At 47.2% G+C, this 27383-nt stretch overlaps 1 protein-coding gene across 1 annotated transcript; it reads right to left on the reverse strand.

The window, feature by feature from the left end:
* Positions 1-1014: 1014 nt before the first annotated feature.
* On the reverse strand, positions 1015-27250 carry SDC1 (syndecan 1). Its single transcript, XM_082306192.1, has 5 exons — positions 26980-27250; positions 5601-5682; positions 4120-4613; positions 3770-3899; positions 1015-3204 (listed from the first exon to the last, which is right to left on the reverse strand). The coding sequence occupies exons 1-5, from the start codon at positions 27034-27036 to the stop codon at positions 3038-3040; spliced, it is 930 nt and encodes a 309-aa protein (XP_082162318.1). The 5' UTR covers positions 27037-27250; the 3' UTR covers positions 1015-3037.
* Between the last annotated feature and the right edge of the window lie 133 nt (positions 27251-27383).

Consider the following 27383-nt stretch of genomic DNA (forward strand, 5'->3'; position numbering starts at 1 on the left):
GCAGACAGGCAGCAGCTTTTGACTTCCCTCTTTGGTGAAAGACGTTTTCCTCTGCTTTTGTTTTGCTCCACCTGCAGTCCTCCCTGCTCTCAGACTCCTGGAGGCAGAAGGCAGGGAGCAAGAGGGAGCCGTGTGGAAGATTTACAACTTTTTTCACCTTTTGGGGGAGGTGACATACTGCACAAGCAAGGAGAGCTCCCAAAAATCAGAACCAGCATGAAATGCTGCAGGGCTCTGACAAACAGATTTCATTCGAGTCTCCACTAGAGCCTGTTCATACCCCACACCACTGCCTCTGGGTAGAGCATCTCACCACAACCCAGACATCCAGGGCAGGGTGAGAGGGAAGCGGGCCACACTCATGCCCTTCAAATTCTGAGCTGAACCTCTGTGTGTGTGTGCCTAAAGAAGCTGGTGAAGGGTCTGGAGCACAAGTCTTACACAGAGTGGCTGAGGGAGCTGGGGTTTAGTTTGGACAAAAGGAGGCTGAGGGGAGACCTTATTGCTCTCTACAACTACCTTAAAGGAGGCTGTAGCGAGATGGGGGTCGGTCTCTTCTCCCAAGTAACAAGCGATAGGACAAGAGGGAATGGCCTCAAGCTGCACCAGGGGAGGTTTAGGTTGGATATTAGGAAAAAAACTTCTTCACCGACCGGGCAGTCAGGCACTGGAACAGGCTGCCCAGGGAAGTGGTTGAGTCCCCATTCCCAGAGGTATTTAAAAGACAGGTAGATGTCGTGGTTAGGGACATGGTTTAGTGGTGGACTTGGCAGTGCTAAGTTAACTGATGATCTTAAAGGTCTTTTCCAACCTAAATGATTCTATGATTCTATGTTTAGCACAGAAGTTCACATTTCATACTTTGAATCCAACTTCCTTAAAGACCTGGGCAGTCTTGAAAACCACATCTACTTTGTGAAGTATTATATACAGCAATGTTCACAGATCAGACTCATTCTTGCCAAAATGCCATTTATTGCAGTATACCTTTACATGGCATACAGATAACCAAGTGTTGCATCTTCTGTTAGAACTCGTATTTCATTTGTACCACTTAAATAACACAGAATGTCATGTTTGTTTCACAAACCAAAATATACAGGTTTTTTTCCTTTCCCCCTAGCAAGGTTGTGAGGTACAACTGACTTTTACCACTTTATCTTTCTGTGCTTTACAAGAACCTTTTCATAGATAAACCTATCAAACAACATTTCTACATTCCTATACAAAGCAAAGAATTACAGCTGAAATTAACACCATCTGGTCATTGCATTAACCTATAAAAATTTATTCAGTTAAAAAAAAAAAAAAAGGATAATGGACTTTGCAGCTTTACTTAAAAACAGCCAGCTACACATATGCACAAGTTCTCCTTGTGCATAAAGAAGAGCTTGGAATCAAGAAGTGTTTTGGTTTTTTTTTTCCCTTGGGTTTGCAGAGAAGGCACCAATTTTAGCTGCGTAGCAGCTCAGGAGTGTTTTATACTTCATTTAAATTACACAGGTTTTGAAGTTTTACTGTTAATGTGCAACATTTGTACCAACTGTTGCAATATTCTCCAATCATTCCATCTGGCTCAACAGTACAAATATTTACATCAGTTGCAAACACTCCTCCACCCACCCCATACCTTCTGCACTGAGTGATGAGGAACTGAACTTGCAAGCTAACCAAAGGCAGAGTAGAAGTAAGGCTTGTGCAGAACACCACACTTCTTTTCTCACTCGGTTTGAGATACTCTGGAAAACTCCAGACCCTCAATGAGGCCTCAGTGTCTCGCACCTGACAGCACATTGACCACCAACAGCTTCAGGCATCTGGACTTTCCTCAGGAGGTGCTTTTCGGCCCTTATTAGTCTGACATCCCTGGAGTTGCTTCTCTCCAAAGTGCAGGAACCGCTTCTGAAGGGCCATTCCGGAGTCGTGAGAGTCAAGCATGCCAACTGTTGTATGTATTTAAGGCCATCTACACTTAGCCTTGATCAGGCTTATTTCATATGCTATGCTTCTCTACTCCTCAGCTGTGAAGTCATGATATGCTGCTTTCTACCTTCTGCCCCTGTGTGCCAAGGTATTCTGTGCCACAGACAGCAGACCACGTTCTGAGACAACCACTGTAAACAGCGCACAGAGAGGTAGGTGCTACAACATGCCATCGGTCACCTGGAGACCACCCAGTAGCACAGGTAAGAGTATTTGCAGCATGACAGCCCAGCCTAGATTTGGCACCTAAGAAGAGGGAATGTCCGAGATGAGACTTAGAAAAAAAATCTATTTCTTACCTAAGCCTAGAAGGAGCAAGAGGGTAGCGGGACAGTCCAATGCTATTGGTAAAATCAACTCTCCACTTAGTTTTGGGGTCTTTGGGGTGTGTTTTGTATTAGTGTATGCACCAGTTGCTTAGGAGCTGGTTCTGAGTATGGGATAATGTTTCCAAAATAAAAGTTATTTTAAGCCTCGTGACAGTCATTTGCTTACCCTGGCCCTCACACCTCATTTCACTAGAAATCATGTTCAGCTTGATGTTTCATAGGTATTAAGTGCTCCAAATACGGCAGTTAAAGAGCTAGAGGATTGCAGTGTGCCAAACATCTGCCCAGCGCAGCCATCTGTTACACTTAGAACACATCTATGAGTTAAATAGGAAGGATCCCTGCTATACAGAATTTGAGCACTGATAATTGTTTATTGTTGCTAGCCCTTTCCCTAAATATCAGGAGGTTTATACATACAGTGCTCCCTTATCTTCTCCCCACCGCCTGCCCCAGCAGTCTTTAGATAAACCAAAGTGAGTTTAGGAACTTGCAGTCCCACTTCTGTTTAAAAAAAAAAAAAAAAAGTTGTGCAAGAAAGCAGGGAATGTTCAATGAATCCAGATCTATTTTGTAGTTATAAAATTCCCAATGGCAAAGTGGTAAGGGCAAATAACCCAATGATCATATGGCTTAAGTTTAATGCAAAGCACACTAGGAGGTCCACGTGCAGGGAGAGAAGAGTCCAAGAAAGATGGAATAAGAAGTGTCCTGAAGATCAGTGTTTATGCATAGAATTCTTCTTGTTTGTGTGGTTTTTGGTATCCTCCATTAGACTGCTTTGGTTCATCCAGTGAATAGCTGCCTTCGTCTTTTTTCTTCATTCTGTACAGCATAAATGCAACTAGAAACACTGCAAACACCAAGCCTACTAGTCCTCCAGCAATAACACCTAGAAGGGGGGGAAAAAGCCACAAATTACTCCAGACGCCACACCAGATAATGCTAGCATGATTTTAAGTTCCAGATTGTTCCTTACTGCACGGTCCCCGACTTCATGACTTCCAGAAATTAGTTTGTCCTTTTGCCCCCTCCAAAACCAGTCACCCTGCCATTACCAAAAGCCTGCTCGTCTACATGAGGTAAAACCTAGAGAAACAGATCTCCCACCGTGCCATGCTGCAAAGCATGCAAGGCTACGTTGTTCAACTCTAGTGATTTGACCCAGGCAGCATTAGAGCAGTTTTACTGCTCGAATTTTTGAGAGGAGCAAAGGTTTACACATAAAATTCCAGATAACCAGCAGTGGCTGCTTTGCTATTAGCAGATTAATATTAATAACCCTGTTAGGGTTTTGTCACCACAGAATCATGAATCACCACCCTCATTTCAGAGGTCTAACGTAAAACGTTGGCTTTCACGCTCAGAGATGTACTTGCAGACCTGCAGCTTCTGCTGCCTGGAAGACTCCTACAAGAGTCTGCTTTTACCCACTAGAAATGAAGAATGTCAGGTACCTCCAAGTACTTCTTTTCTGTCCATAATTCCTGAGGCTCCTGCTGCTTTGGCATTCCTCCCAGAGTCAGCCGGTACTTCCGAGTTCCGGGTGGGGACCAAATCATCATCTTTAGTCAAGATGAAGTCTCCCTGTTGGGACACACAAGGCAGGTTATTTGTGTTTCTCATTATGTCTGTTACTGGAGACTTTTCACAGCTTTGTTTTTTCTCATCTAAAACCCTCCACCGATATAACCTATTAAATCAATCACTGTTTTTGACAAATTACCACCCTTTCCTGCAAAACCAGCTTACTACATACTACTAAAGTCATCTCCCTGGAAAGGGTGTCGAAGCTCTTAGTCCTCACCGGGTCTCCAGAGCCGTCTTCAGAAACCTCCTCATGTGTAGGAACAACGTCCTCTGGAGCTGTTGTCGTGGGGGTGGCGGTGACGTCTCCCTCATGATGGATGGTAGAGTGGGGCTCAGGCACATCTTTAGTGTCTGGCACATCAGATATAGGGTTTTTAGGTTCGAGCACATGGACTGTGCCTGAGGCTTCTGAAGGAGTTACATGAACCACTGAAGGAAAGCGAGTAGTGGGGCTTCTCACTGTTGTTGTAACTGCATCATTTGTTGGTTTCTCATCAGGTAAGCCCAGGACGGGTACTTCATCCTTCACAGCTACAACTGGCTCCTCTGTCACTACAGTACTAGTTGCAGAAGGAGATACTACATCCTTTTCAGTTTGGCTCTCAATCCTGGAAAATGGCTGCTCGTTGAAATCCATTGGTGTTGCCAGTAATGAGGAATTAGTCGATTCTCCTGGGGCTCTCCAGGTGCGAGTCTGGTCAGCCAGGGGAGCTGCAAAACAAAATAATATTATCCTTGGCCGGTTTAGAGACCTATTAATAGTATCTTCAGGATGCTGGCCTAAGGAGGATGCCTGACCTGCATAGCCAATTTTTGTAATAACAGCAGTTCAGTTTGTAATTCCTTATCCTTTTCAGTGGAATAAAGAAGGGACAGACCAATGCACTGTTCAGCAATACTTTGTTAGTCATCTGCTTCTCCCCAAGGCACAAGTGCTAGTCTGTTTGCAGACAGGCCAACAAGGGGGACATCTGCTTTCAGTACACTGGTTGCTCAGGATGGTTATCTGACCCTCTTCTCATAAATATCTTTTATGTGATTCAGAGCAGTCACCCATATACTCAACACCTTTAGTCACTGGCACGTTTGGCACTGATTTCAGGGTCTTATTCCTGCAGAATTTAATCTAAAATACAAGCATGTGGCTGGAAGGAAGCAGAAGGATACCATGCTTTAGCTTTCTCTTTCCTCAGTAGCATCTCCTCAACTTCAGCACTGAACACCAAAGGTCTCTCTCATGCAATTTAGTAACCACTCCAATAGACTTTTTTCCCCACGCTAAAACCTCTTTATGCGGCTTTTAAAAAATTATGGCCCATGGGAACTTGCACGTTTGATGACAGATAAAATTTGCACTTGATGTATGTTGGCAGGTTGGGGTTTACACACCCTCAAATGGTATCTCCTACCAGCTCGTAAGAGAGGACAAAGGCCCTTCTTACGGTCTCTCTTCCCCATGAATAAAGAATCACTCCAGTTTCATAACATTCTTCACACAATATTTCATATTAGCGGTGACATGGAGTATACCTGCTTCTGCTCCCTTTCAAGTCTCCTACAACTCATTTTCTGCTAATTGTTAGTATCTGAAGCAATACAAGATAACCAGATTAGGTTCTTTCTCTGTTGCTCATCAAGATCTCGATTGCCACATTCGGGAAGGATCAAGCACTAACAGTACAAGTGCTAATAACTCACCTATACCTGAACCTGAGAACGCGTCGTCATCATCACCAGATGAATCAAGATCTTCAGGAGGAAGGTTCAGATTTGTAGTTTGCTTTAAAGAGGAGGGGAAAAAGTGTGTTAGTGATGAGATTACTTAGTTATCGTGTTGCTTGTGCAGAGTCCTCTAAGGGCTCGTGAAGGTTACACAAACTTTCTTTGTTCATACTGCGTTTTCTCATCTTTCTTCATTTTGCCCCCCTCCCCAAAAGAGTAGTTCTGGTTAGTCTGTTCAGTGTTGGAAAGGTCAGCCTTGCTGCCTCCCTTCTCTGCGCTGCTTCCAGGCTGCACTTGCTTTGGGAAAGAAGAAAGCAAGGAATCCATTCAGAGCTGCATCCTGGTAGCAGCCGATGCTCAGTCCTTACACGACATAACCATTCTGATGCAGGTTATGACTGCTCATGTCTTCGCTATCTACCAACCACTTCATCTGTGAATTACTGCGTTACTTCTAAGGAGCAGAAAGGAAGGGGAGACAAAGTAGTGTGGCTTCTCTGCCTTTTTGAGCCCTTCCAGCACTGTTCACATATCTGAAACTACAGCATCTAACTGGAAGTAGAATGAGATTCCCTTTTTATAAGTGCGGGCACTCAGACTAAATCCTGAGATAGAAGCCAGTCTTCCATGTAGGAGAATACAGCCCTGAGCTTTCTCCTTTTGTGCTGCAAGGAGTACATCAACCAGCACAAAAGTTCAGTTGCTGAAACAAGAGGCCAAACCCCTGTTCTGCTGCGCCTGTTTGTCAGAACACACAACATCCAAAGCTGTTCAGGATAGCCAAAGAAGATAACCCTAAATAAAGCAGAGTGATTACTTCATGCATCTTGTTGCCCTCTGCTGTATATACTTACTGTTCCTATCAGTACAAAATGCTTGACACTCAGCTCACGAGTAGCCCCAGGTTTATTTCTGCAGGGCTACCATTACCTCACCAGTCATTCTCCCTTCTCAGATTTCAAACCAAAGCCCTACAAGTCACTTCTGAATTTCATCTTTCCCCATCCAACTACATTGCCTGTTTTCCAGAATTTTGACTTCTATCCTAGCCCCACGATGCCCTCGTCATCCCTTTCCAGCACTGCCCCATCTGCAAGTTTAGGAGCTATTGCATTGCATCATCCAAGCTGATCATGGTTTTATCAGAGTGTGAAATCTCATTTTACTATGTAAAAAGAACACCACACATTCTTGCCAGCTTTGCACCCAGGCCCATTGCATTTCTCTAGCTTGCATTAACACAGTGTCACTTAAAAATGATTCGTTTCATCCCAAGAAGAAATTAGCCAGCACTAGTATGATCTGTCAAACAAAGCACTTGAGCTCTCTCATTGTCACTTCATTACCTGCGTGGCTGTACTTATTGGCCCTATCTCCTTTTCATTGTTTTAAGATATCAGGTTTATCCAGTTTTCTCTTCCTTAATACCTTATCCATTCCCCACATTCCCATAGAACAACTAGTTTCCAAGGTGGTTAACTAGCCCATTGGATTTGGCCTCTCTGAAGACAAAGTAGTATCTAAGCTGCCACCAACCTAATCGGGCCCAACATCTTACCCCTTCCAGGAGATCATTGTAGTTAGATTTTTTTTTTTTAATAACAAAAAGAACAAACAAAAAACCCTCACATAAACATTACACTTTTTAGCACTTCCCTTCTCTACTGGAAAAAAAAACCAAAACAAAACGAACCACTTCTCCTCAAGCTTCTGCAAGCATATTTCTAGCGTAATTTCTAAGAAATTGCCCTTCAATCTTTTGTTTAGCTGCATGTCATGAGGTAATTTGGATTTTTAGATTTGTCCCTGCCTGTGTGCACTGTGCTTTTGCACTCATCCACGGAAAGCTGGTCAGATGAGTGCTTCCTGTGTGTTTTCCCTCTTGTGTTGCAGGTCCGTGACTCACCCAAGCTGATCTCACTACACTTCAAATATGAAAAGCTATGACCTGTTGGTGCAGAAAGAATATGGGAAGAACTGCCAGGCTTCCCAAACTCTGCTCCATTGAGCGTCCTTTGCAGTACGTTCAGAAGTGAAGTCAGACTTCAGAAATTGCACCATTTTGGTTGATGGGGAGGTCGGGGATAATTTTTCTCCCTCCTTTCTGGCACTAGCAGTGGCAAGCACAATCCTTTGTTCTCCCACTCAGCTTGCTTTTGAGTGCAAAAGGGGGATGCACCGCAAAAGGGGGGGGGAGCATTCTCCTCCCAGTGGGAACACTCTACCTTGAAGCAGTTAGAAAGCAATCTCTCCAGCTTTTTATTGAAGAAAGGGGCTGCCAATACATTTTAAGACATGTCACCATACACCTTTATCTAGGATTGAGACTAACTTCCCCCCAAATCTGAATCTTCAAGGGTAGCTAATACAGGATTTCCAAGAACAGCTGGACAGATTTGATGGTCTGCAGACCTTAACAACACTCCTGGAAGGATCACAGACTGTCAGGAAATGAAATAGCAACTCTTGATCCTGACTACCGAGCCAGCACCCCTTCCCCTTGTGGTTTTAATGGATGAGGCTTGTTCAGTTGTGCCACGCTTCCTTTCTTGTTATCCAGCACGTTCAGCCAGCCTGCCCTTAGATTTCTCCTCACACCTGAGCTTTTAGCCTCTTCCCAGGCTGCTGCATGTTCTGCTTCTCCATGGCCTTTCCCATGTACTTGTTCGAATCCTAGTCTGATTCCTGTATCTTAGCAGGGATAGCTAGGTCCTCCTCAGAGGAGGAAACTCCAGTGCAGCCCAGTCTAAACCAATGGAGACCCATGCTGTTCCAGCGTAGAGTTGCCCAGCTGCTGCTCAGCAGTCACCCTGCAAACATGAAGGCAGGCTCAGACTGATTCCCGTCCCCTGAGGTTGGCTACTGTACTTCAAGAGAACAACAGAAAACATGATTTAGGATTAATAAAGTCTGCTTTCCACACCTTTATATAAGAACGTAGTGAAGTTGCACTAAATGTGTCCTTCTACTAGTTGTCCCAAAGGGTCTTGTCCCAAGTTGCTCCGCTGGGAGTTGCGGTATCTCCCTGTGACCAGGTAGTTTGAGGTCTGGGATCTGAGAGGGACTTTCTGTCCCTCAAATACTCAAGGGATAGTACAGGATTACGCACACGTGGATACCAGTCAGAATATCCACAAAGTGATGTAACTTCATGACATCATCCAATTTCATGACATATGAGCATTAAGGAACATTTGCCTAATTTATGTAACTGCACAGTTATATAAAGACTACACTTCTTGCTCCATAGACTACAGCTTTAGTAGGCATGCAAGGCAGTAACCTTTCCTTATGGCACCACAAAATACAAGTACTGCAGAAAGGTCACGCTGCTATAACGATCTGCTGCTGAAGGATTTCAGACACAGCAAGGTTAACATGAAACACTGACTCAGGACAGCATCAGAAGGGATTGAACTAATTTGGGTTTGCATCAGGAAGACTGACCATGCTGTTCAGAAAACAAACACCTCATGGTCAAGGCTTTTCCATGACCTTTTATTGCAGCTGAGTTACACCAATGAGAAAGGTTTTGATTAGTCAAGAGGATTAGGGGTGCAGAACACAGATTGAATCACCAGGTTGTGCTATCATATGAAAGAGACGAGAATAAATTCTAGCTTAAAGCAAGATTGCTCTACCAACAACTTTGCATTACTTTCATTCAAAATTTTATCATTGTACTGTTAGATATAATCAGCTAATGTGGACATGCTTTTAGAAATCACTTCCATCATCATCCAGTTTATTTTTCAGTCCACTGAGACTATTTGTGGACCACTGACATTGTAATTGATGCCAGAGAGGCTGGATGAACGCATTTAAGTTCAGGTGGTAGATCCTTTGAAGGATCTCTGATGGTATCTCATGTATTCTAGTCAAAAAACTTCCGATTCTTCTACAACACGTTGCTTTTTTACCATTTAACATGCTCATATTTTTTAGTTGGTTTTTTTAGCAGTTCAGACAACTGATTAGAAATACTTGCCTAGCCCTTTTGACTCGGTGTCACTGAATTTGGTTGCACATGAGGGGTAAAATTTTTAACAGCATTTTTGATATGCATTAACCAGTTCCCATTAACCAGTGGAAGACCCCCTTCCCCAAGTATCGAAGCAGCCTGTTTGGGGGAAACCCTGCAGAGACTGCTAGCCTCTGCTCTTGCTGAGCGCTGCATTGTTGCGGAACAATAGTTATTCAGTTCTGCTGGGACAACCAGAAAGCTGCTTAGTGGCATCTTCAGTTTAATCAAGAACAGGCCAGGCTTTCACAACTCATTAGCAGTATTATTGGCTCCAGAAGTCTGACATACTGCAGATTTTTTTTTTTTTTTAAGGAAAAAACATAATTTCTAACTATTCTTCAGTCTTCATCTTGGTTGCAGTCTCAATACATGAATCTTTCTGTGCTTATCCCATCAGCTGCCACAGAGTTCCCTCCCGCTAGAGCACAGATCTGAAGTACTGTCTCATGATGAAGGGGAGATTTGTAGTTTATTAGTTGATCTCACCCCACCCAAACTAGGAACCACATTTCTTTAATTTGGAGCCATGGAAGAAGCTTTTTTCAAATTGCTCTTTGAGGTAAGCAAAAACAGTGGCTTTGCCACAAGCTGCTACAAGCCCTAAACTAGATTAAGGATGATTTGTATCCCACTCATTAATCCTAGTTAGTGATCAGCCTATTACAGCAGTGTCAAAAACACTTCAAATCCTCCCTTATCTGAATAATGCTGTTCAAATGTGCACATTTGTTTCTCCTAATAAATCCTTCTTATTCAGCTGAAAAGGAATGAGCTGTAATGAGCCCTCCCACCTCAAACATCTCCCTAAGCATTCTACAAGATTCTTCCAACTTTATGGGAAGCAAAACCAATGGTTTGCTCTTGTTTAAAAGGGACATATAAAAACAAGACGATCATTTGCTCTCTAGTTTGGCTACCAAATATGACACTGGAGCGCCTAGAAAAAACACTTTCACAAGGATTTGAACAGCTCTGAAATGAACTCAAACAGAAAGGTTTGTCTTTCACCTTTTTCTATATATTGAAGAGCAGAGCTAGTCCCACTAACAGAAATGCTATCTGAGGCAGAGCAGCTTGAAAAGTTTCTAACCTCAAAATACTGATATTAGTGTGTGGGAAGACAAAACTGCCTGCTGAAAGAAATGTTAGCTTTGTTAAACCTTGATATTCTGCAGCTAAATAGCCCACGCGTGATTAACTCCAACCCCAGATGTCCATAGTCTGCAGACAGCTTAAATGGTTAAGGGGAAAAAAAACCCAAACAAAACCCACCAGCATCCTCACCTATCCCCCTTCTGCAGGCATACAGGCTGCTAGCATTAAGTTGACCGTGCACACCTTCAGTTCTAACAGTCAGCTATAAATTCTGGAGTAGCTGAAACAGAACTGATGCTTTTATATGGCAAGTCAGAAGTGAAGCTTGCGTGTAAGGCTGCTACATCAGAAGTCAGTAGCAATGTGGCACCATGTCAGCTAAATGCTCTTCCAGTTGTTTCTCCTGTTGCCCCACTGCTCAAGATAAGCACCAGTGCTGCTTGGTGACCCTGAGGGTTAATAAAGTAGTTATCTTCCTAGAAGAGCCAAAGATGCAGACTAACAGCACAGGCCAAAGAGCAGAAAGACAGCTACAAACCGTCCCACGAACAGCCCATGGACTGGGTAACCTAGATTTAAGCAGTATTTTTATCCCTGGCTACTGTTCCAATCAAGGCTGTTCAAAGCATTACAACTATCTGCCCTCCCTATTCAGATGGTGTCCTTTCCCCACTCCCTCAATGAGCTTTTGCTGCGTACCAACAGGCTTCAGCATCCCCACCACTTCCATCCATCAGTTCATGTCGACTGGCGTAAGGCTGATTCGTGGCTCGCAGGGTGCCCCCTCCAAAGGGAAGCAGTCAGGCAGCTCTCAGGTGGAAAGCAAAGGATGTTCTTCTGCTCAGCAAGGCAAGCACCATTTTAGCAGCAAGAGATAAGTATGACAGTTAATCTGGCTGCTTCTCTATCAGATCATTACTAGTATAAAGAAATCTGGAAAATCTTGGTTAATTGAGTTCTTACTGGCCTCCTATTTTTGGCTGGTGACTTGAGAAGGGGACTATCTTGGAGGGAGAGGTTGTAGCTGCAACAGCAGTTGCTTTTGTTTGAAGCATGAACCACCTGATCATCACACAGTAGCTACCTTGGCACTTGGGTTCTTGAGGCAGCAAAACACTTTCCAACGCCTACTCAAAACAGGATGAGAGCTTTTAGGATCTCTTCCACTATGGGCAGAACAGATCAGACTGTAAACTCTGCCCACTGTCTGCTAGGCTTTGATCCTCCTTTTCTGTCAAGTTTTGTAGCCACAGCTGTAGAAGCATACTCTGATCCTTTGAACAAGATGCAGTGGCCAAGGAAGAAGAGCATCCAGCTACTCCATATGCACAGCAGCTACAGTCCCAACACTTCCAGAGGCTCACCTGATAAGTACCACACTACTGCCCCATCAGCATTACATTTTCTCCTTACTGTGACAGGGCAACTTTTTTAATTAAGCAGGGCTGAAACACAGCAATCAACATGCCAAGAACGAAAACGAACCAGCCTGTCACTATCAGGTTGGGTTTACTATTCTGCAGCAGGGCACTTTAAACTACCACCTCCCACGAGAGCGTGTCACTTCTTGCTTCCTGGACCATCCCCTGCATAGCTGCTCCTGCAGTCTCAGGGTGAACCAGATCAGGGAACTGGTCTGGCTAAGAAGGAAAATTAAAAAAAAAAAAAAAAAAGAGGAGGAGAAAACATCATGCAAAGGATTTTCCAGCAGGACCAGTTCTCCAGTCCTGCTCAGTGCATGAATGCGTAAGTGTTTGTATTGGCACAGGGCAGAGCGCGGCAGCCAGGGCTGCTTAAAGCAATTCATAGAGAATCACAGCCTGGGTTCCCGGGATGCTGACACACATTCACCTACCCTGCGGCAGAGGGGCAGTAAAATACCCTGCCACCGCCATGCATTATGGAAATGCACATCACCACCCTCAGACTGCAGGCAACATGCAAATCAGAGGCTGACTCAAAGGGCCACGCAGGTTTATACAAAAAGGAGCAAGGAGAGGAGTTCTCTTCTGCAGAGTTTGTTTTTCACAATGGGTAAAGTTTGTTCCTAAGTCTGACAACAGTGCTTTTAAGTCCTCCCTGATCTCCTGAACACAGTAGCACAGGCTAGATAGATGCCTTATTCAGAAACGCAGTAGGACTGCTTTTGCCTTGACCCACCTGAACTTTACAGGAGGCCCAGTGCGATTGCAGTTTAGTAGTGGACAAGGAGTACATTGCAGGTCCCTCAGCAGAGAGGGCTGAGCAAAGCCAGGGGCAGCAGGAGCCCAACAGGTTTACGGACACCACAGCCAGGGAAGCTTGCGGCCATGCAACACACACAGCATCAGTGACAACACGGCACTCATGTGCGCTGCTAGGAGTGTAGAGAGCACCACATCAGTTCGGATGCAGAAGAGCTGAGCTGCCTCCTAGGTCTCTCTCAGCCAGCTCTACTAGAAGCCTGGTCAGTCCTTCAGCAATACAGAGAAGCTACTTAAGAGCCTGTGCTCCAGCTTTTTCACCTGGAGGATATATCAAACAAGTAAGTTACTACACACTGCTTTCACTCATGCCAACCTGCTCCTTCCAGCCAAGCGATACAGCCCAGGCCAATGACTGAATCTCACTGGCAGGTCAACACATCCACAGACGTGGCACACAGCAAGCGCTTGACTTCACTCTGTATCAGTGGCAGAGGCAGGTTGTCACAACATGGCCAAAAGACCTTTTGTCTCCCACGTTCAAGGCAGCCTGTGTTTTGGAGACGCAGTCTAATGAGAAAGCTCTTTTCCCTGCAGCTAATCTCATGAGAAGCAGCCAGTTCAGTTTTACGTTATAACTGCTTTTCTTTAAAGAGCCTTCCCTGCAGCTCTTTAACATACTTGATAGTTCAGGCATTCATTTCTTCAGATAGCACAAGAAAGCCACAGTCAGTGTTCAATGTATAACCTCAAGGAGTTGTGCAAAGTAGGTGCAGCTGAGCGAGGCCATGCAGCTCCAGTTCATCCAGGGGAATTAATGTCAATCTATTTCAGCTGGCTTGAGACATGAACAGTGAGCTGCATAAGCTGAGACCAGACAAACCTAACTTGTCTTAAAACCCTCTGACTTGAAGTCACCAGCACTTCTTACTTTCTAGTGTAGCAAAACCAGCAGAGAAGATTCAGTCTTACAGCAACAGCCCATTCATCTGCTTGTTTAGAAAAGCACAGACAGGGAATTGCTTAGTTTCAGCCACAGCCAGTGGTGGGCTGCCCGTCCCAGGAACCCTGACAAAGGAAGGTTAAAAGAGGGGAGTATGCTGCAGGTCAGAAAATCTTTATGAAATGAAAACCCATCCAGCAAAGGACTCCAGTAGCCCAAAACCCACTACCCATGCACACTAGTAACTGCCACACAGATAAACATGACCCTCCTGATGGAAGAAGAAATTAAACGTTACAGGATCTAAGGTCCCTGCTGCCTCTTCCTCCCCCCGCAGTAGCACAGCCACATGCCCCCTGGCTACCATGTATTCGGACACGGCTAGTTCACAACATGTAGGACAACGGCAGCATATACACAGCCCTTGCTGTGGGGTTCAGGCAGGTGAGGTTGAGCAACTCAGCTCAGACAAGTCATCAGCAGTTACAGCCACTTAAATGGAGACCGGACTTTGTAGTTGTGCCCTCCAACACATAAAAACATAGTGACCTTGTGTCTTCAACAGCACTCCCAGCAAAACCAGTCCCTATCCTTAGCCAATTATTCCCATCCATGCGTTGACCTCTATTGCCATGAACAGTCAGTCTCGCTTGCATCTGGGTGCAAATTCCTTTCTTTGCCCCATCTCTTGTCACCCACTCGCTCTGTCTTATGGGACCAGCACTGAGGACTGTCACTGGAGTGAAACTCGCTACAGAACCACTGAGACTTCCTGGCAAGTGCAACAGTGGGCTTTAGACTGCCTGAGTGCTCCTTGACAGCATGCACGGGTTGGAGCAGCCAGTCTCCTCTCCCCATAAAGCTAAGAAACAACCCAGCTCCCAGTAAAGCAGACCAGTTAGCATTACAGCCCTGAGACTGATGAATGTAGTCCAAGACTGGGTTTGAGGGAAAAGCTGCAAAGCAGCTAGTGCCTTCATTTGCCCCATTTAAGACTGTCTTCTTCCAGTAGGCCTGTTAGTTCAAACTGGTCAGCGTGCAGCTGTAGGCCATGTGCCAGGATGCCGAGAGGCTCAACCCTGCATGCTCCTCCTGCTGAGGCCATCACTGCAGAATGGAGCGCAAGCCTGCAGGACACCAATGCCAGGACACAAGAGAGGCAGTTCAAGGACTTTGGTCCCACAGGAGCACAACTTGCTCTTTTCATCTTAGAATCACAGAATCGTTTAGGTTGGAAAGGACCTTTAAGATCATCAAGTCCAACTGTTAACTTCAGCCATTCATAGAATCATAGAATCGTTACGGTTGGAAAAGACCCTTAAGATCATCAAGTCCAACCGTTAACCTAACACTGCCAAGTCCATCTATACCATGTCTTCAAGCACAGTATCTATCCATTCTTTAAATACCTCCAGGGATGGAGACTCAACCACTTCCCTGGGCAGCCTGTTCCAATGCTTGACCACCCTCTCGGTGAAGAAATTTTTCCTAATATCCAACCTAAACCTCCCCTGGCACAACTTGAGGCCATTTCCTCTCGTCCTGTCACTCGTTACTTGGGAGAAGAGGCCAACCCCCACCTCGCTACAGCCTCCTTTCAGGTAGTTGTAGAGAGCAATAAGGTCTCCCCTCAGCCTCCTCTTCTCCAGGCTAAACAACCCCAGCTCCCTCAGCCACTCCTCATAAGACTTGTGCTCCAGACCCTTCACCAGCTTCATTGCCCTCCTCTGGACACGCTCCAGCACCTCGATGTCCTTCTTGTAGTCAGGGGCCCAACACTGAACACAGGACTCGAGGTGCAGCCTCACCAGTGCCGACTACAGGGGCACTATCACCTCCCTGGTCCTGCTGGCCACACTATTCCCGATACAAGCCAGGATGCCATTGGTCCTCTTGGCCACCTGAGCACACTGCTGGCTCATGTTCAGGCAGCGTTCATTCAGCTCAGAAATCAGAGACGTGTCTACAGGAAAGCGTGACATGGTCTATGGCATCTCAGGTCTTCAAATTAGGCTGATGGCACACTATGAATCACCGATGCCTCTCAGCAGCACCAGGAAAACATGTGTGTGCCTCTGGTCCTAGGGAAGCCTGTTTCCTGGAGGCAAATGCCATACAACTTGGCTGGTGGAACTACTACCCATTTCAAATGAGCTCCATGCCAGCTTTTGTGTGATCAGCAAACTACCACAAGCAACACTACAGCTGCACGAGTGCTCCGACCTGAGCAGATATGTTCCCACAAGTCCAAAGCGACCTCATCACCATACTACACAGTACTCTGGAGGGAAGAAGCTGCTCTGCTTCACCCGAGGAAGGGAAGCCAACATGCAGCCAGGAATACCTCCTGCCTCCAGGAATTATTATTAGGCAAGAATAAGTGCAACAGCCTTTGGTATCCAGGGTCATGGCTAGGAGAAGACCCAGGTTCTTATCTCAATCCTGGGACTTTCCCTCTTCTCCTCCTTGAACTCTAGCAATTACCTAGTGCGAGATATGCCAAGGAGCCAAAGCTGTAAGATCATGCCAAGGAGCCAAAGCTGTAAGATCTTCTTGAAGGATCACAGAAGCATTGTCACTCGATTAGTGATACATATATATGTTTCTAATTTGAGCAAACTGCTTCGCGGTTTGCAAACTGCGATGTTAAGTCAGTGAAATCCAAGTTTCACATAAAAATTCCTAGTGTATCATCAAACTAAGAGTTTACTGGCAGTACTTCTGGTTCCTAGCAGCTAGGAAGTTATTTAAACCTCAGCAGAAAGATGAACTCGCAACCCTGGAGTGCTAAAGGTCTCAGCTAAAGCAGGTTATTTGGTAAACTTAATGAGACTACTTAAACCTACAAACAGGTAGCCTTACAACAACAAAAAAGCTGACAAGGTATTCTGATTAGCTACATAAAGTTACAGTGGAACCACCCAGACTTCAGGTTTTCTAGGAGGATATATATATCATATAGGAGGATATATATATATATATCATATATACTATAGTAACTGCCTGTGCACAAGACCACAAAAATTACTTTCTGTTTGCTGACACTTCAGAGGCAGAAACACTTGCCAGCTCTAAGTCCCGCTGCTATCAGACTCTGCTTTAGCTTCCCAGCTGATCTGCTTGTAGTTTACCCTACAGGGCATACATCGAGTCCTTCATATCGTGACAACCGGCCTGAGACTCAACAATCCAAGACAAGACCTTCTTGATTGCATTTGTGAACTCCACATTTTCTCCAGCAGGAGGCACGATGAAGTCTCCAATGCTTGTGAAATTTTTTTTTTTTGCTAACAATCTGTATTTTCCATATACACATCCCAAACATCTGTTACCTTTGAATACTGTATTTCATTATAAATCTCATACCCAGCTTCTTCGTTACGGAAGCACCACCAACAACCCTTTTCAGGCGCACCCCCACATTGAAGAGCTGATTGATCAGGGAACTGGAAGCATCCAGAAAGAGCTGCCTGGCTTGAACAGACACTGTCCCAGTCTCTGTCTCACATGTGCACACCAGATGGCGGGACCGGTCACACCCCACAACCTGACCCCTTGGTGCTGTTATTTGTCAGTCTGCTACAGGACACCTTGACTATTTGCAAGGGAGCTGCAAAAGCAACTTAGACTTGGGCAGCAAAATGAGCCAAGAGTTGGCATTCAGCAGCTCCCTTCTGATTTGGTCACGCTCCCTATAGCTAAGCTCTAACCAGTTCTAAGAAACCCTGTTCTTGCACAGCAGGACTCACACCAGTCAGCCGCCGGTCTGTTCAGAAGGAACTTGCAAGTCTCAATCGGCAGCTAGTTGCTGGACTCACGCAGACCATGCAAGCAGCTTTAAATTTTGGTTTTGATCCAATGCAGAGCAGTTCCTGCGCCTTAGCAGGTCTTACACTAACGCACGCGGTTAAGCGTACTTTTTGCATTTGCTTCTATGCCTCACCGTTTCCAGTTTCAATTAAGCCAGCATGGATGTGAAGAAATCAAGTCTCTCCCTACATTAGGAGGCATGCTATCAGGTCTGTTTTGTCCACAGGATCTTACAGTGTTGACTAAGCCCAGATTGTTTATAATGCAGAAGTCATCCCTGCCAAACAGATGCAGTTACACCAGCATGACTAAGCCATGCACAAAAGGACTGAAACGTCTCCGCCAGATGCAGGAGCCACATCTCAGATCAGGAATACCTTGTTCCCCCATCCCAAGAGTCTTCTCAAAGAGGCACTTTCAGCATCACCCCTTCCTTCCACGTAGTCTTAGCAGGTCCTGAAGTGCAGGTCCTGAAGAAAAGCAGCATGTGTTTCAGGTACTACTAGTCTCCTTGCAATAAACAGCAGTAGGCCAGATGGTCTTTGGGCACAGGCTGGACCACATTTCACTGAATTACTCTACCGTAGAACACCGTTCAGACTGCATGAACTCCCTTTGAGAAATATGCATGCTCATAACCACTGGACCATACAGCAAGTGATCTACCCATACAAAATGGTGCAGAGATCAAGCTCTCTGTGCCTCTTCCTAAAACACTAATGGTCTCTGTGTTCAGGTTTACAAAAGCATTGGTAATCCTGCATGTAAGAGAATCCTGCACGTATGACAGCAGTTGCTTACTACTGCCCCATTCACAGTTAATTTATGCAACACCTCAGTGAGATTACGGAAGCTGGCTGGTGTACGTCCAAGCTGAGTCATGAGGGTGTTGAAGTATCATTTCAAAGCTGAAGCATCAAATGAAATCCTCCCATCAGAAAGTCTTAAAAAAAACCTGCTGCTGCAACTGTGCTCTGGTCACCTACAGTTCTACTCATTTCGGAAATGAACAGTAGGCATTTCTTGACCAAAGTCTGGCCTAGAGTCACTCATTTGCACTCTTAGTACCACATCTGTACAGCAGAGCCCTGAACAAGGGACTGTTACAAAGGCAGGACTAGAGAGCTTCCCTTTGATCCAAGCTGTTATCCAAGTCTCTCTGTAACAGATACTAGCTTCAGCTACCTCGTGCCTTCATTTTTGGGTATACAGCTTGTTCACCTGTTTTCCCCATGCCCTTGTTTCAGAGCAGTCACCTAATCAATTGAGGAGGCTAGAATTGAGGGGGAGATGCTACCACATTTGTGGAGTCTAGATGCTCTCCTGCCTCATATGGGCAACTGTAAAACTTCAGTTGTGATCTGGACATCCCTGCAGTTTACACACCTATACTGTGAAGAGAAAAGAGACATCACTAATGCCACCTCTGATGGACATTAAGGCATTAAGACAAGTCAATAAAACAGTACTAAAAATGGAAAGGCAAGGTGAAGTGCTTTAGTACCAAGTTACTCCTAGCACAATATGTCCCTTAGTTCAGACAAGTTTCTGGCAAGGAGTACCATCAGGATAGCTAGATGCTACGTAATAATAGATCAAACTTGTAAGACACTGTTCAAACATCACTAAGTTAAAGATATTTCATATACAAATAAACTTCTGGGCCTACTCACTGAATACCAACTCTAGTCAGCGCAACAGATCTCTAAAGGAAGCAGAGCACAAAATGCTGAAGGACCACCTTATGGGCCAATTCTAAAAGCACAGGCTGAACCAGTGGCATGTACCAGCACCATCACTACAACACTGAACACTGCTGTTCCAGGTTCGTAGCATTCACCTCGCAAACTTTGGCTCGTTGATTACACAGGATTTCTCACATAACTGTAGTTGCTCATCCTTCTGAAGCATCCAGAAAGGCTTAGTTTTCAATGAAAGACTTGCGATCTCCTATTATGAACTTTCACTTTCTTTTACTGGATACTGCAGTTTTGATGATTTCATAATATTCTGGGCCTGCTGCCAGAGACCCACTGGCTATATCCATACCAGTAAATTAAACAACATCAGGGAACATCCCCAGGCACTGGAACACAATCTATGCCATCAAATTATTAGAATGATCTCTAGCACACTTTCGAGCCTTGCCAACTGGTGTGCCCCCAAATAATGCATGGGAAGGTTCCCCAGCAGGCAATCTGGTGGTGGGGGAGTGTTAAAGGATAGGTCAGAAAATAAGATTTGCTGTGCAATTGGGACTCCAGCATTTAAGTTGGTCACAGGACAACTAGTGCCCTGCTTGGTTTACTTACTAGAATCAGTGTAAGGAGGCTCTTTTTAACCCCTTTTGGCTGCATGCTGAGGAGGTGGGGGCATACTGAGCATTTAGCACTTTTCAGCTACTACGGTAATAACTTCTAATTATTCATAATTGCATCTTCCAGCTTCTGTAGCTGGAAGAAGCTCACCACCATTGCACAGCTCAGTGCTACTACAGATGCAGACTGAGGAACTTCTTGCAGGTTAAACACGCTTCAGAGCGAAGCCGATGCTGCTAGAGGATTAAGCCAGCAGCGTTCCTCTTCGAGGCCATGAGTCAGTTGATGTCAGCGCACGATAGCAGAGCACTCCTATGCCACTGCCCAGACATGCCAGAGTCAGCCTCTTTTGTTAGGTGCTTTGTTCACTGATGGGAAAGTAGTCACGATCTAGATGATTCCTCCATTAGGACAGAATGAGATTCAGAAAGTCAAAGCTGTCTAGCTGCAGGCTGTTAGGCAAGTTTCGGTGCAAGCCTCACTACCACTGTTCCACTGCACGTAGGTGCCACTCACACCCTGTTAGGGCCAGTGAGGTGGACAAATCTCATTTGGCCATCAAATCCGCCGGTGCGAGAGTCTCTATTACAGTTTCATAAGCACAGACCACAGCAGGGGAGTGAAAAATATCACAGTATTAAGTGTTTGTGTTAGATATGAATTCAAGCAAGCTTTGTGGTTCCTCTCGTTTGGGCTTTTACTCCTCTTACCCCTCAACTTCTTGACCAAAGAAAGCCTGGACTCTGTCCGTAAAGAAGATACCTATTAGCTGATCAATGGAATAACAGGTTCTCTCTTCCACAGAGATACTCCTACCTGAGACTGATGTTTTGGTAGGTAGACAGGCTGCTCTGAGCTCCTGTGGTTGTGCAGAGCACAGGCATCAAATCTCCCAGCTCACCATCCTGGGGTCAGGGCATACAGCCTCCAAATCCTGCTGTGAGCTGGTCAACAAATAGCACAGGACAGGGGTAGATACCTCTCTCTATAAATATATACATACTTATATTTCTCCACTCTACTGGTCTCAGGTCAGGGCATACAGCCTCCAAATCCTGCTGTGAGCTGGTCAACAAATAGCACAGGACAGGGGTAGATACCTCTCTCTATAAATATATACATACTTATATTTCTCCACTCTACTGGTCTCAAAGCACACAATAAGCCAGCAATAGGGCCCTGATTTGGCACAGGAAAGAGCCAGGTAGTCTCTTCCTACAGCACTGTAGCTGCCAGCTCTGGTCCCCAAGGAACATACAAAGGCTCCCTACCAAGGCAGCCACAGCAGTACCGCTGCTACGACATGGAGCTTCACAAGAGCTCTCATCTGGAAATCGTTACGTTAATCATTGCTTGCTCTCCAGATGGCAGACTGGCTCCACTCTCCCCTGCCCACCTCTGGCTTCAATATACAGTCTGCTTGTCTAATAATCCCTAGATGCAAGGGGCTGGACTGGAGCTGCTGACTGGCTCTGACCAGGATGTGTACTGCCACCAGCATTAAAAACTAATTAGAAGAGCTTTCCTGTGTTCAGCGCAGGACAGTCATGGCCTGCAGTGCTGGCGTTCCAGTTTCCTTCCATGTGAGAGGCAATAAGCTCCTCCTCACGTGGCGCAGACAAAGAGCAACCCCCATTCTCCAGCTATGGCTTGTGCACGCGCAGGTGACGGAGCCAGGGCACGCAGGGAAGTTGTTGCATGAACTGGCTGTACTTCGCAGAAGGCTGGTTGACAGGAGCGTGTGCCTGGGACTGCCTACAGCCACAAATCGAGACTGTCAGCCTTTGTTTTCATGACTGGCATACAAGACATTGCCATTGCTGCATAAGCAGCGCAGAAAAGTTACAGGGTAGAGTATGACAAGAACACAGAGCCTCCATGAAAGGCAAGATACCCATGAGTATTTTAAGCTGGTTGGCAGGCAGTTACCTATCTTTTATCAGCGCCTCTGATTTAGTCAGGAGTCATTCTGCAAGAGCAATCCTGAAGACTTTTCAGTTATTAGAAAAGCCCTGAACACTAAGAGGCAAAAAGAGTGGACGTTGAAGAGAACCATACCGCAAAAACAAGGGCTATGAAGAAGACACTTCTGCCAGAGAGCGCAGCAGCAAGACGCATGACTGAAGTGGCAAGAGCTCTTCAACTGATCAATACCCAAGGAGTTTCAACCTAGAAGGCTTGCAGGGAAAGCCATGCTTTACACCACCTCCATGACTCAGTTGTAACTGCAGCTCCAGTGACTCAACGGGAAGTTCTATTACCAACTCCATCCAAATCCCACTAACGCACTGGTTCCCATCCAGCAAAGCAAGCCTCACTGGTATGACTGGTCTCAGCGGTGAGATACAAACATTACAGTCAAGCATGGCAAGGAGCCCAAGCTAACAGACTACGTTGGACCCATGCCGGTTCCACAAGACCCAGAACATCGACTGCAGCCAAGCACTGCTTGAGAAACTGAGAGGTTGGGAAACCACCACATTAGCAGATGTTGCTCCACAAGAGTTGCTTGTAGGAGGTCCAAATGTTATCTCACCTTGAGGTAAGGCTTCACAGTGCAGTAACTTTTCCACTAGCATCTCCACAGCAGAAAGTGCACTATCCCAGGTTTCTAGCCAGGCCAGATAAAGCTCATTTCTGCGGTACACCAGCAGCCTAGCAGAGCAGTAGTTCAAATGAAGTACGCTAGTCAACTCTAACAAAATTGACACTCAGCACTGCTAAGGAGACACCACATGCTCTCTGCATTTTAGAGTATCTTCTCAGCTCAGAAGAGAGGTGAGCCTGTATGAAACACCAGAAGTCCTTGCACTGTTGGTCAAAACAACTTCCACTTTGCAAGTTCACTGCCTGTATCGAAGTCTAGGGAGTGACAAAGGTTCCTGACTTCTAATCCACAAATACACAGTGCCTTTAAATACTAAAATGCTCTGACGCCTCCTCAACAGCTCACAATCCGCCCCCCCGCCCCAAAATACATCCACTTATGTTTCTGCTCATATTCCTCACTTCAGAACGCTGCTACAGGACCCAGCTATACTCCCTAATTTCTTCCACAGCCTTTAGCAGAGCAAGAGTACGGTATTGTTTGGAGGCACTGACCCAGCTGCACTAGAACCGGAGAGAGCTGTCGTTCTAGCTGAAAGCTGTTTCCCACTGCTTTGCTAGTTCCCTTGGCACAGAAACAGCACCTGCCCAGTCTGTTTGTTTATGGAGAGAGTTACCATAAAAGTAAAAAGACTATCACTTTGAGCTAAATTGCTCTCAGATAAAGACACTAAAGATGTCTATGCTCCCCTTACAGGCAAAATGAGATCTAGGCAACAAAGCCCCGGCAAAGCAACTCGCCTTGAAGCAGACGTGCAGAGGCTGGTCAGATAATCGCTCTCTTTGGCTCCACTGATTACATCGCCATGACTATAATGAGAGCTTAGGCACCTAATACACACATAGACACCTACATTTAGGTGCCTTAACATCAGCTGAACGTTGTCCTGAGGGACTAGTGCCATTTGAAGTACCCTGTGTCTCAGCGAGCGCATCAATCTCCCACTGTCCTGGAGCTCCGAGTTAATAAAGAGTAGGAGACATCTAAGACGGAAATACTAACACCACAATGCTGAAGCACTGCATTATCATTGACAGCAGCTCCTCAGGACTGGGGTCCTATCTTCTCTCTCTGAAGAAGCTCCCTCCTCGCTGTAGCAGGCCCTACTAAAATCCCAGCTCCCTAGATGCCAGGTGACACAAACAAGTGTGCAATGTCCCTCTTGGAGGCATTAGTATGGTTCTTGGACACAAGAGCCACTTCAAACAAGGTTAGGATGAAGTGCTACTATATAGGCCACCTGGAGACATCTATGCACCAGCAATGCAAAGCACGTACTTAAAATGGACCAATTTTGCTGCTAAAACAGCAGCCTACATTTCAGGTTAGTGCACTAGCTTAATTTTAGAAGGCTTACAGGTTTCTTGCACTTGCTGTAACTTGTCTCGGGTTGTTAGAGAGGATTGTTTGGTTTCCAGAAGTTTCAGAGTGCTGCCATTAAAAATGTTAGCTCTTCTAGCCACTTGAAACAGAGAGAAACCTGGAACAAAAGACTACAAACTTGCACCAGAGCCCCTTGACACAATACAAACCACAGCTAATTTGTCTCTGCTCTGATCAGAGTTGACCAGATACAAGAGTCACCATTTTACCGGGAGGTAGCCACCAGCAAGTGAGTGCTCAGATGGATAAGCGCTGTTTACAGTGCTTGATAAATAATGTGACGCTGCTCTGCACGTACTACAGAAGAAAGTGTTTCCTCCTTATCCACTGCCTACATGTTTAATAAGCAAGCTGGACTACCTAATTTCTTCTAATTAGTTTACATTCAGATAGGAATGATGTCACCCTTGGATAAAGGTTTTGCCTGCTCTGCTAAGCTTGTGTTAACCACCAGCATGCGCCTACACCAGGTGAAACAACCAAAACCCTGTTTTTCCCTCACGATACAGGCTGCATCATCCACTGCTCTCCTGCAGCAGGCTACGCATCCAGGCTCAGTTGGCTCCACGGCAGGGTTATACCATGTAAAAGCTTCCATTTGAGAGAGTAACGAGGTTAATCCATTAAGATGCATCAGCCTTCTTGTTTCAAGGAAATCAATGCCCCTATCATAACAAAGAGGGCAATTACTCTCATACAAGGTGTTTTGAGCACTAAAGTGTCACCTTCAAGAAGAACAGGAACCTCCTCAACCATTCCTGCGGGTAAGAGTACTCAGAAAGAAAACAGCTATCGTTCCGCCACTTTCTTGTTCCTGCTCATTACTTTTACGACAATATGCATGGACGAGTCAAGTCATGCAGCAGGAGCCAGGGGCCAAGTGACGTGCCAGCAGCAGTGGCACGCCTTCCAGTAATCCGACCACCAAGAACCCAACACAGGCGTGCCACTGCCCATAGCACCGTGACCTGGTGTATGCAAAGGAACACGTAAGGTCACTCCGCTTTCTGTGCCCAACACAAGAGGGTTTTTTTGCCACTTGATGCAAAAGCATAATTATTCCAGACGGGTGGGAAAGGCAGCTTAGTCCGTGTCGCTGACATTTCGACATGGGAAAAAGGCCACATGATCTCCAGAAGGGAAAGAGCCTCAGCGCTGAGTCACCACGGAGCGCCCCAAGGACTTCACCCAGGAAAGCCCTCCATCTGCAGCGTCATCCAGGCCTGCGCCTCTTAGGCAGGGGAAAACATCAGACAAGCATTTACTTCATGTCCTTATCACTTCTAGTAAGGAATATCTATCATCGGGGAATTTTATCCAAATGCACTACAGAGGCTGCAAATTAACTGCAGTTTTACCCCTTTATTCAGTACAAAGCTTATTCAGAAGCTATAAGCAGAGCCCTCTCCCCATGAAACACGGCTGATTACGCTCACATGGTTGTCGTTTTTAGCCATCTCATAACTACTCGCTACCACGTGGGCTAGAAGGGTACGTGTCCAGATCTACAGGTAGAGTTCACAGACAGAACGATACAGCAAAACTGGAGGTATTTTCAGCAGCTTAGATCCTGCCGTGCACTTTGTTCTGCCACTCCTTATCCAACTGCTGCTGGAGTTCATCTCCAGACAAGTTTGAAATCAATTACTCCCCTTCAGAAAGAAAAAAACGCCAGGTTTGACTTTGATGATCCTGCCTGCTCACACAAAGCCTCACGTCCCACTTTTTCACTCATCCAAAGGAGAAGCCTCCACGAGCGACACGCACACCGGTCTGGCGCACGTACGTGGGAAGCGGGGAACGAGCGTCCCTCACCACAGGAGAAAGCGATGGCGATTCGGGCTTTGTGCCCCTCGAGAGGCGGCCGCAAGGACTCGCATCCCACGCTCGCTAACCCCGCACAGAGGTGAGGGGAGGACGCAGAGCCCAGGCCCCCAGCACAGACCTGGGGCACCGGGCAAAGCACTTTTAGGAGGCGGCGGTGCCAGGTTTCTGTGGAAAGGCCCTCCGGAGGCAGGGAGCAGTGGGAAAGCCATCCTCTATTCATGGATGACATCTGGCGGCTGCTGCTGCGCGGAAGCAGGGCTTTCCAAGGCTGACGGGCTGCCCGCAGCCCTGGCGCGTCCCCAGGAGAGCTTCTCCCGAAACACCCAAGTTTGAGAGAAGTGCCAGCCTCCCTGTCGCGGCGTTACCCTCCTCCGGCGGGGCGCACGGCACCAGCGAGCCGAGGGGGGCGGCGGGGAGGGGGGCGGCCCCGCAGCCCGGCCCGGGCGGCTCCGGGGGCTGGAGGCAGCGGCGGGGCGGCCGCACGCCGCCGCCCGGGCGGGGAGAGGGGGCCGCTGTCCCAGGGCGAGGACGGGCGCCGGGGGACCGGAGGAGTCCACTCCACCGCCGGGATTTGCGCTTTCAGCGGGCAGAAATAAAAGGCATCCGGGCGTACGCTCTGCTGGCCAAAGGCTCCCCGGGCACAAAGGCGCGCACGGAGCCGGGCGGTGCCGGGGGCACGGCAGGAGCACCCCCCCCTTTTAGAAGTCGCCCGTGACCGCGGGGGAAAGCTCCCCGGCCACGACCGGGCCACAAAGGGCCACATGCGAGCGCTCGCCCAAACTCACCGGGGCTCGCCGGAGGAGGCGAACATCTCCCCCCCCCCCCCCCCCGGGCGCACCGAGGGGTCCCGCGCCCCGGCGGGGGTCACCGGGCAGCGCCGCCCGCCCCGGGGCGGAGCCGCCGGCAGGTCGGGAGCAGCCGCAGCGGGGCTGGTTTGAATTAAGGCTGCCGGGGCAGCCCGGGCTGGAGCCCGCCGCCAGCACAAAAGGCCACCGAAGCCCCGCCGGCCGGGCCGGGCCCCGCTCCCCGCGATAACCTGTCGGAGGGGGGAGCCGGGCGGCTGACGGGGCCCGGCCCGGCCCGGCTCCCGCTCGGGCCCCGCCGCCCCACGTGCGCCGCCCGCCCCCGCCCCGCTCCGCTCCGCTCCGCTCGCCGCGGGCTCACCGGGACGGCAGCCTGGAAGCAAAGGGCCACCAGCCACACGGCCACCACCTTCCTCATCCTTCCTCCGCGCCGGGCCTCGGGAGCGCGCAGCCTGCCCCTTCTTCCCGCGGTCCCCTCCGCCGCTCTCGCCCCGCTCCTCTTAGCGCTCTTTTAAGTAGCTGCGGGTCTTCCCCCTTTTCTATTATTATGTTTTCTTTTCTTTTTCCCCCCTTCGCAAGCCGCCGAACCGGCCTCCCAGCAGCGCTCTGCGGCGGCGAGGAGTTGAACTCTGTCTTTTAATGAACCCACTGCAACAACCTTCACCTCCCGGCCACCCCCCGGCCGGCTCCGGCTCCGCCTCCCTCCCTCCCCTCGCTCCCCGGCCCCGGCCCCCGCCCCGCCGCCCGCCCCCGCTTCCTGCGCCG

The sequence above is a fragment of the Platalea leucorodia genome, assembly GCF_965183815.1.
Source record: "Platalea leucorodia genome assembly, chromosome: 3".
Lineage (NCBI taxonomy): Eukaryota > Metazoa > Chordata > Aves > Pelecaniformes > Threskiornithidae > Platalea > Platalea leucorodia.

Coding starts and splice junctions, on each gene's coding strand:
- SDC1 (XM_082306192.1), bottom strand. CDS start 27,036: ATGAGGAAGGTGGTGGCCGTGTGGCTGGTGGCCCTTTGCTTCCAGGCT. Junction 4,614..5,600: donor GTTCTCAGGTTCAGGTATAG/GTGAGTTATTAG, acceptor TTTGTTTTGCAG/CTCCCCTGGCTGACCAGACT. Junction 3,900..4,119: donor AAGACGGCTCTGGAGACCCG/GTGAGGACTAAG, acceptor GTGTCCCAACAG/GGAGACTTCATCTTGACTAA.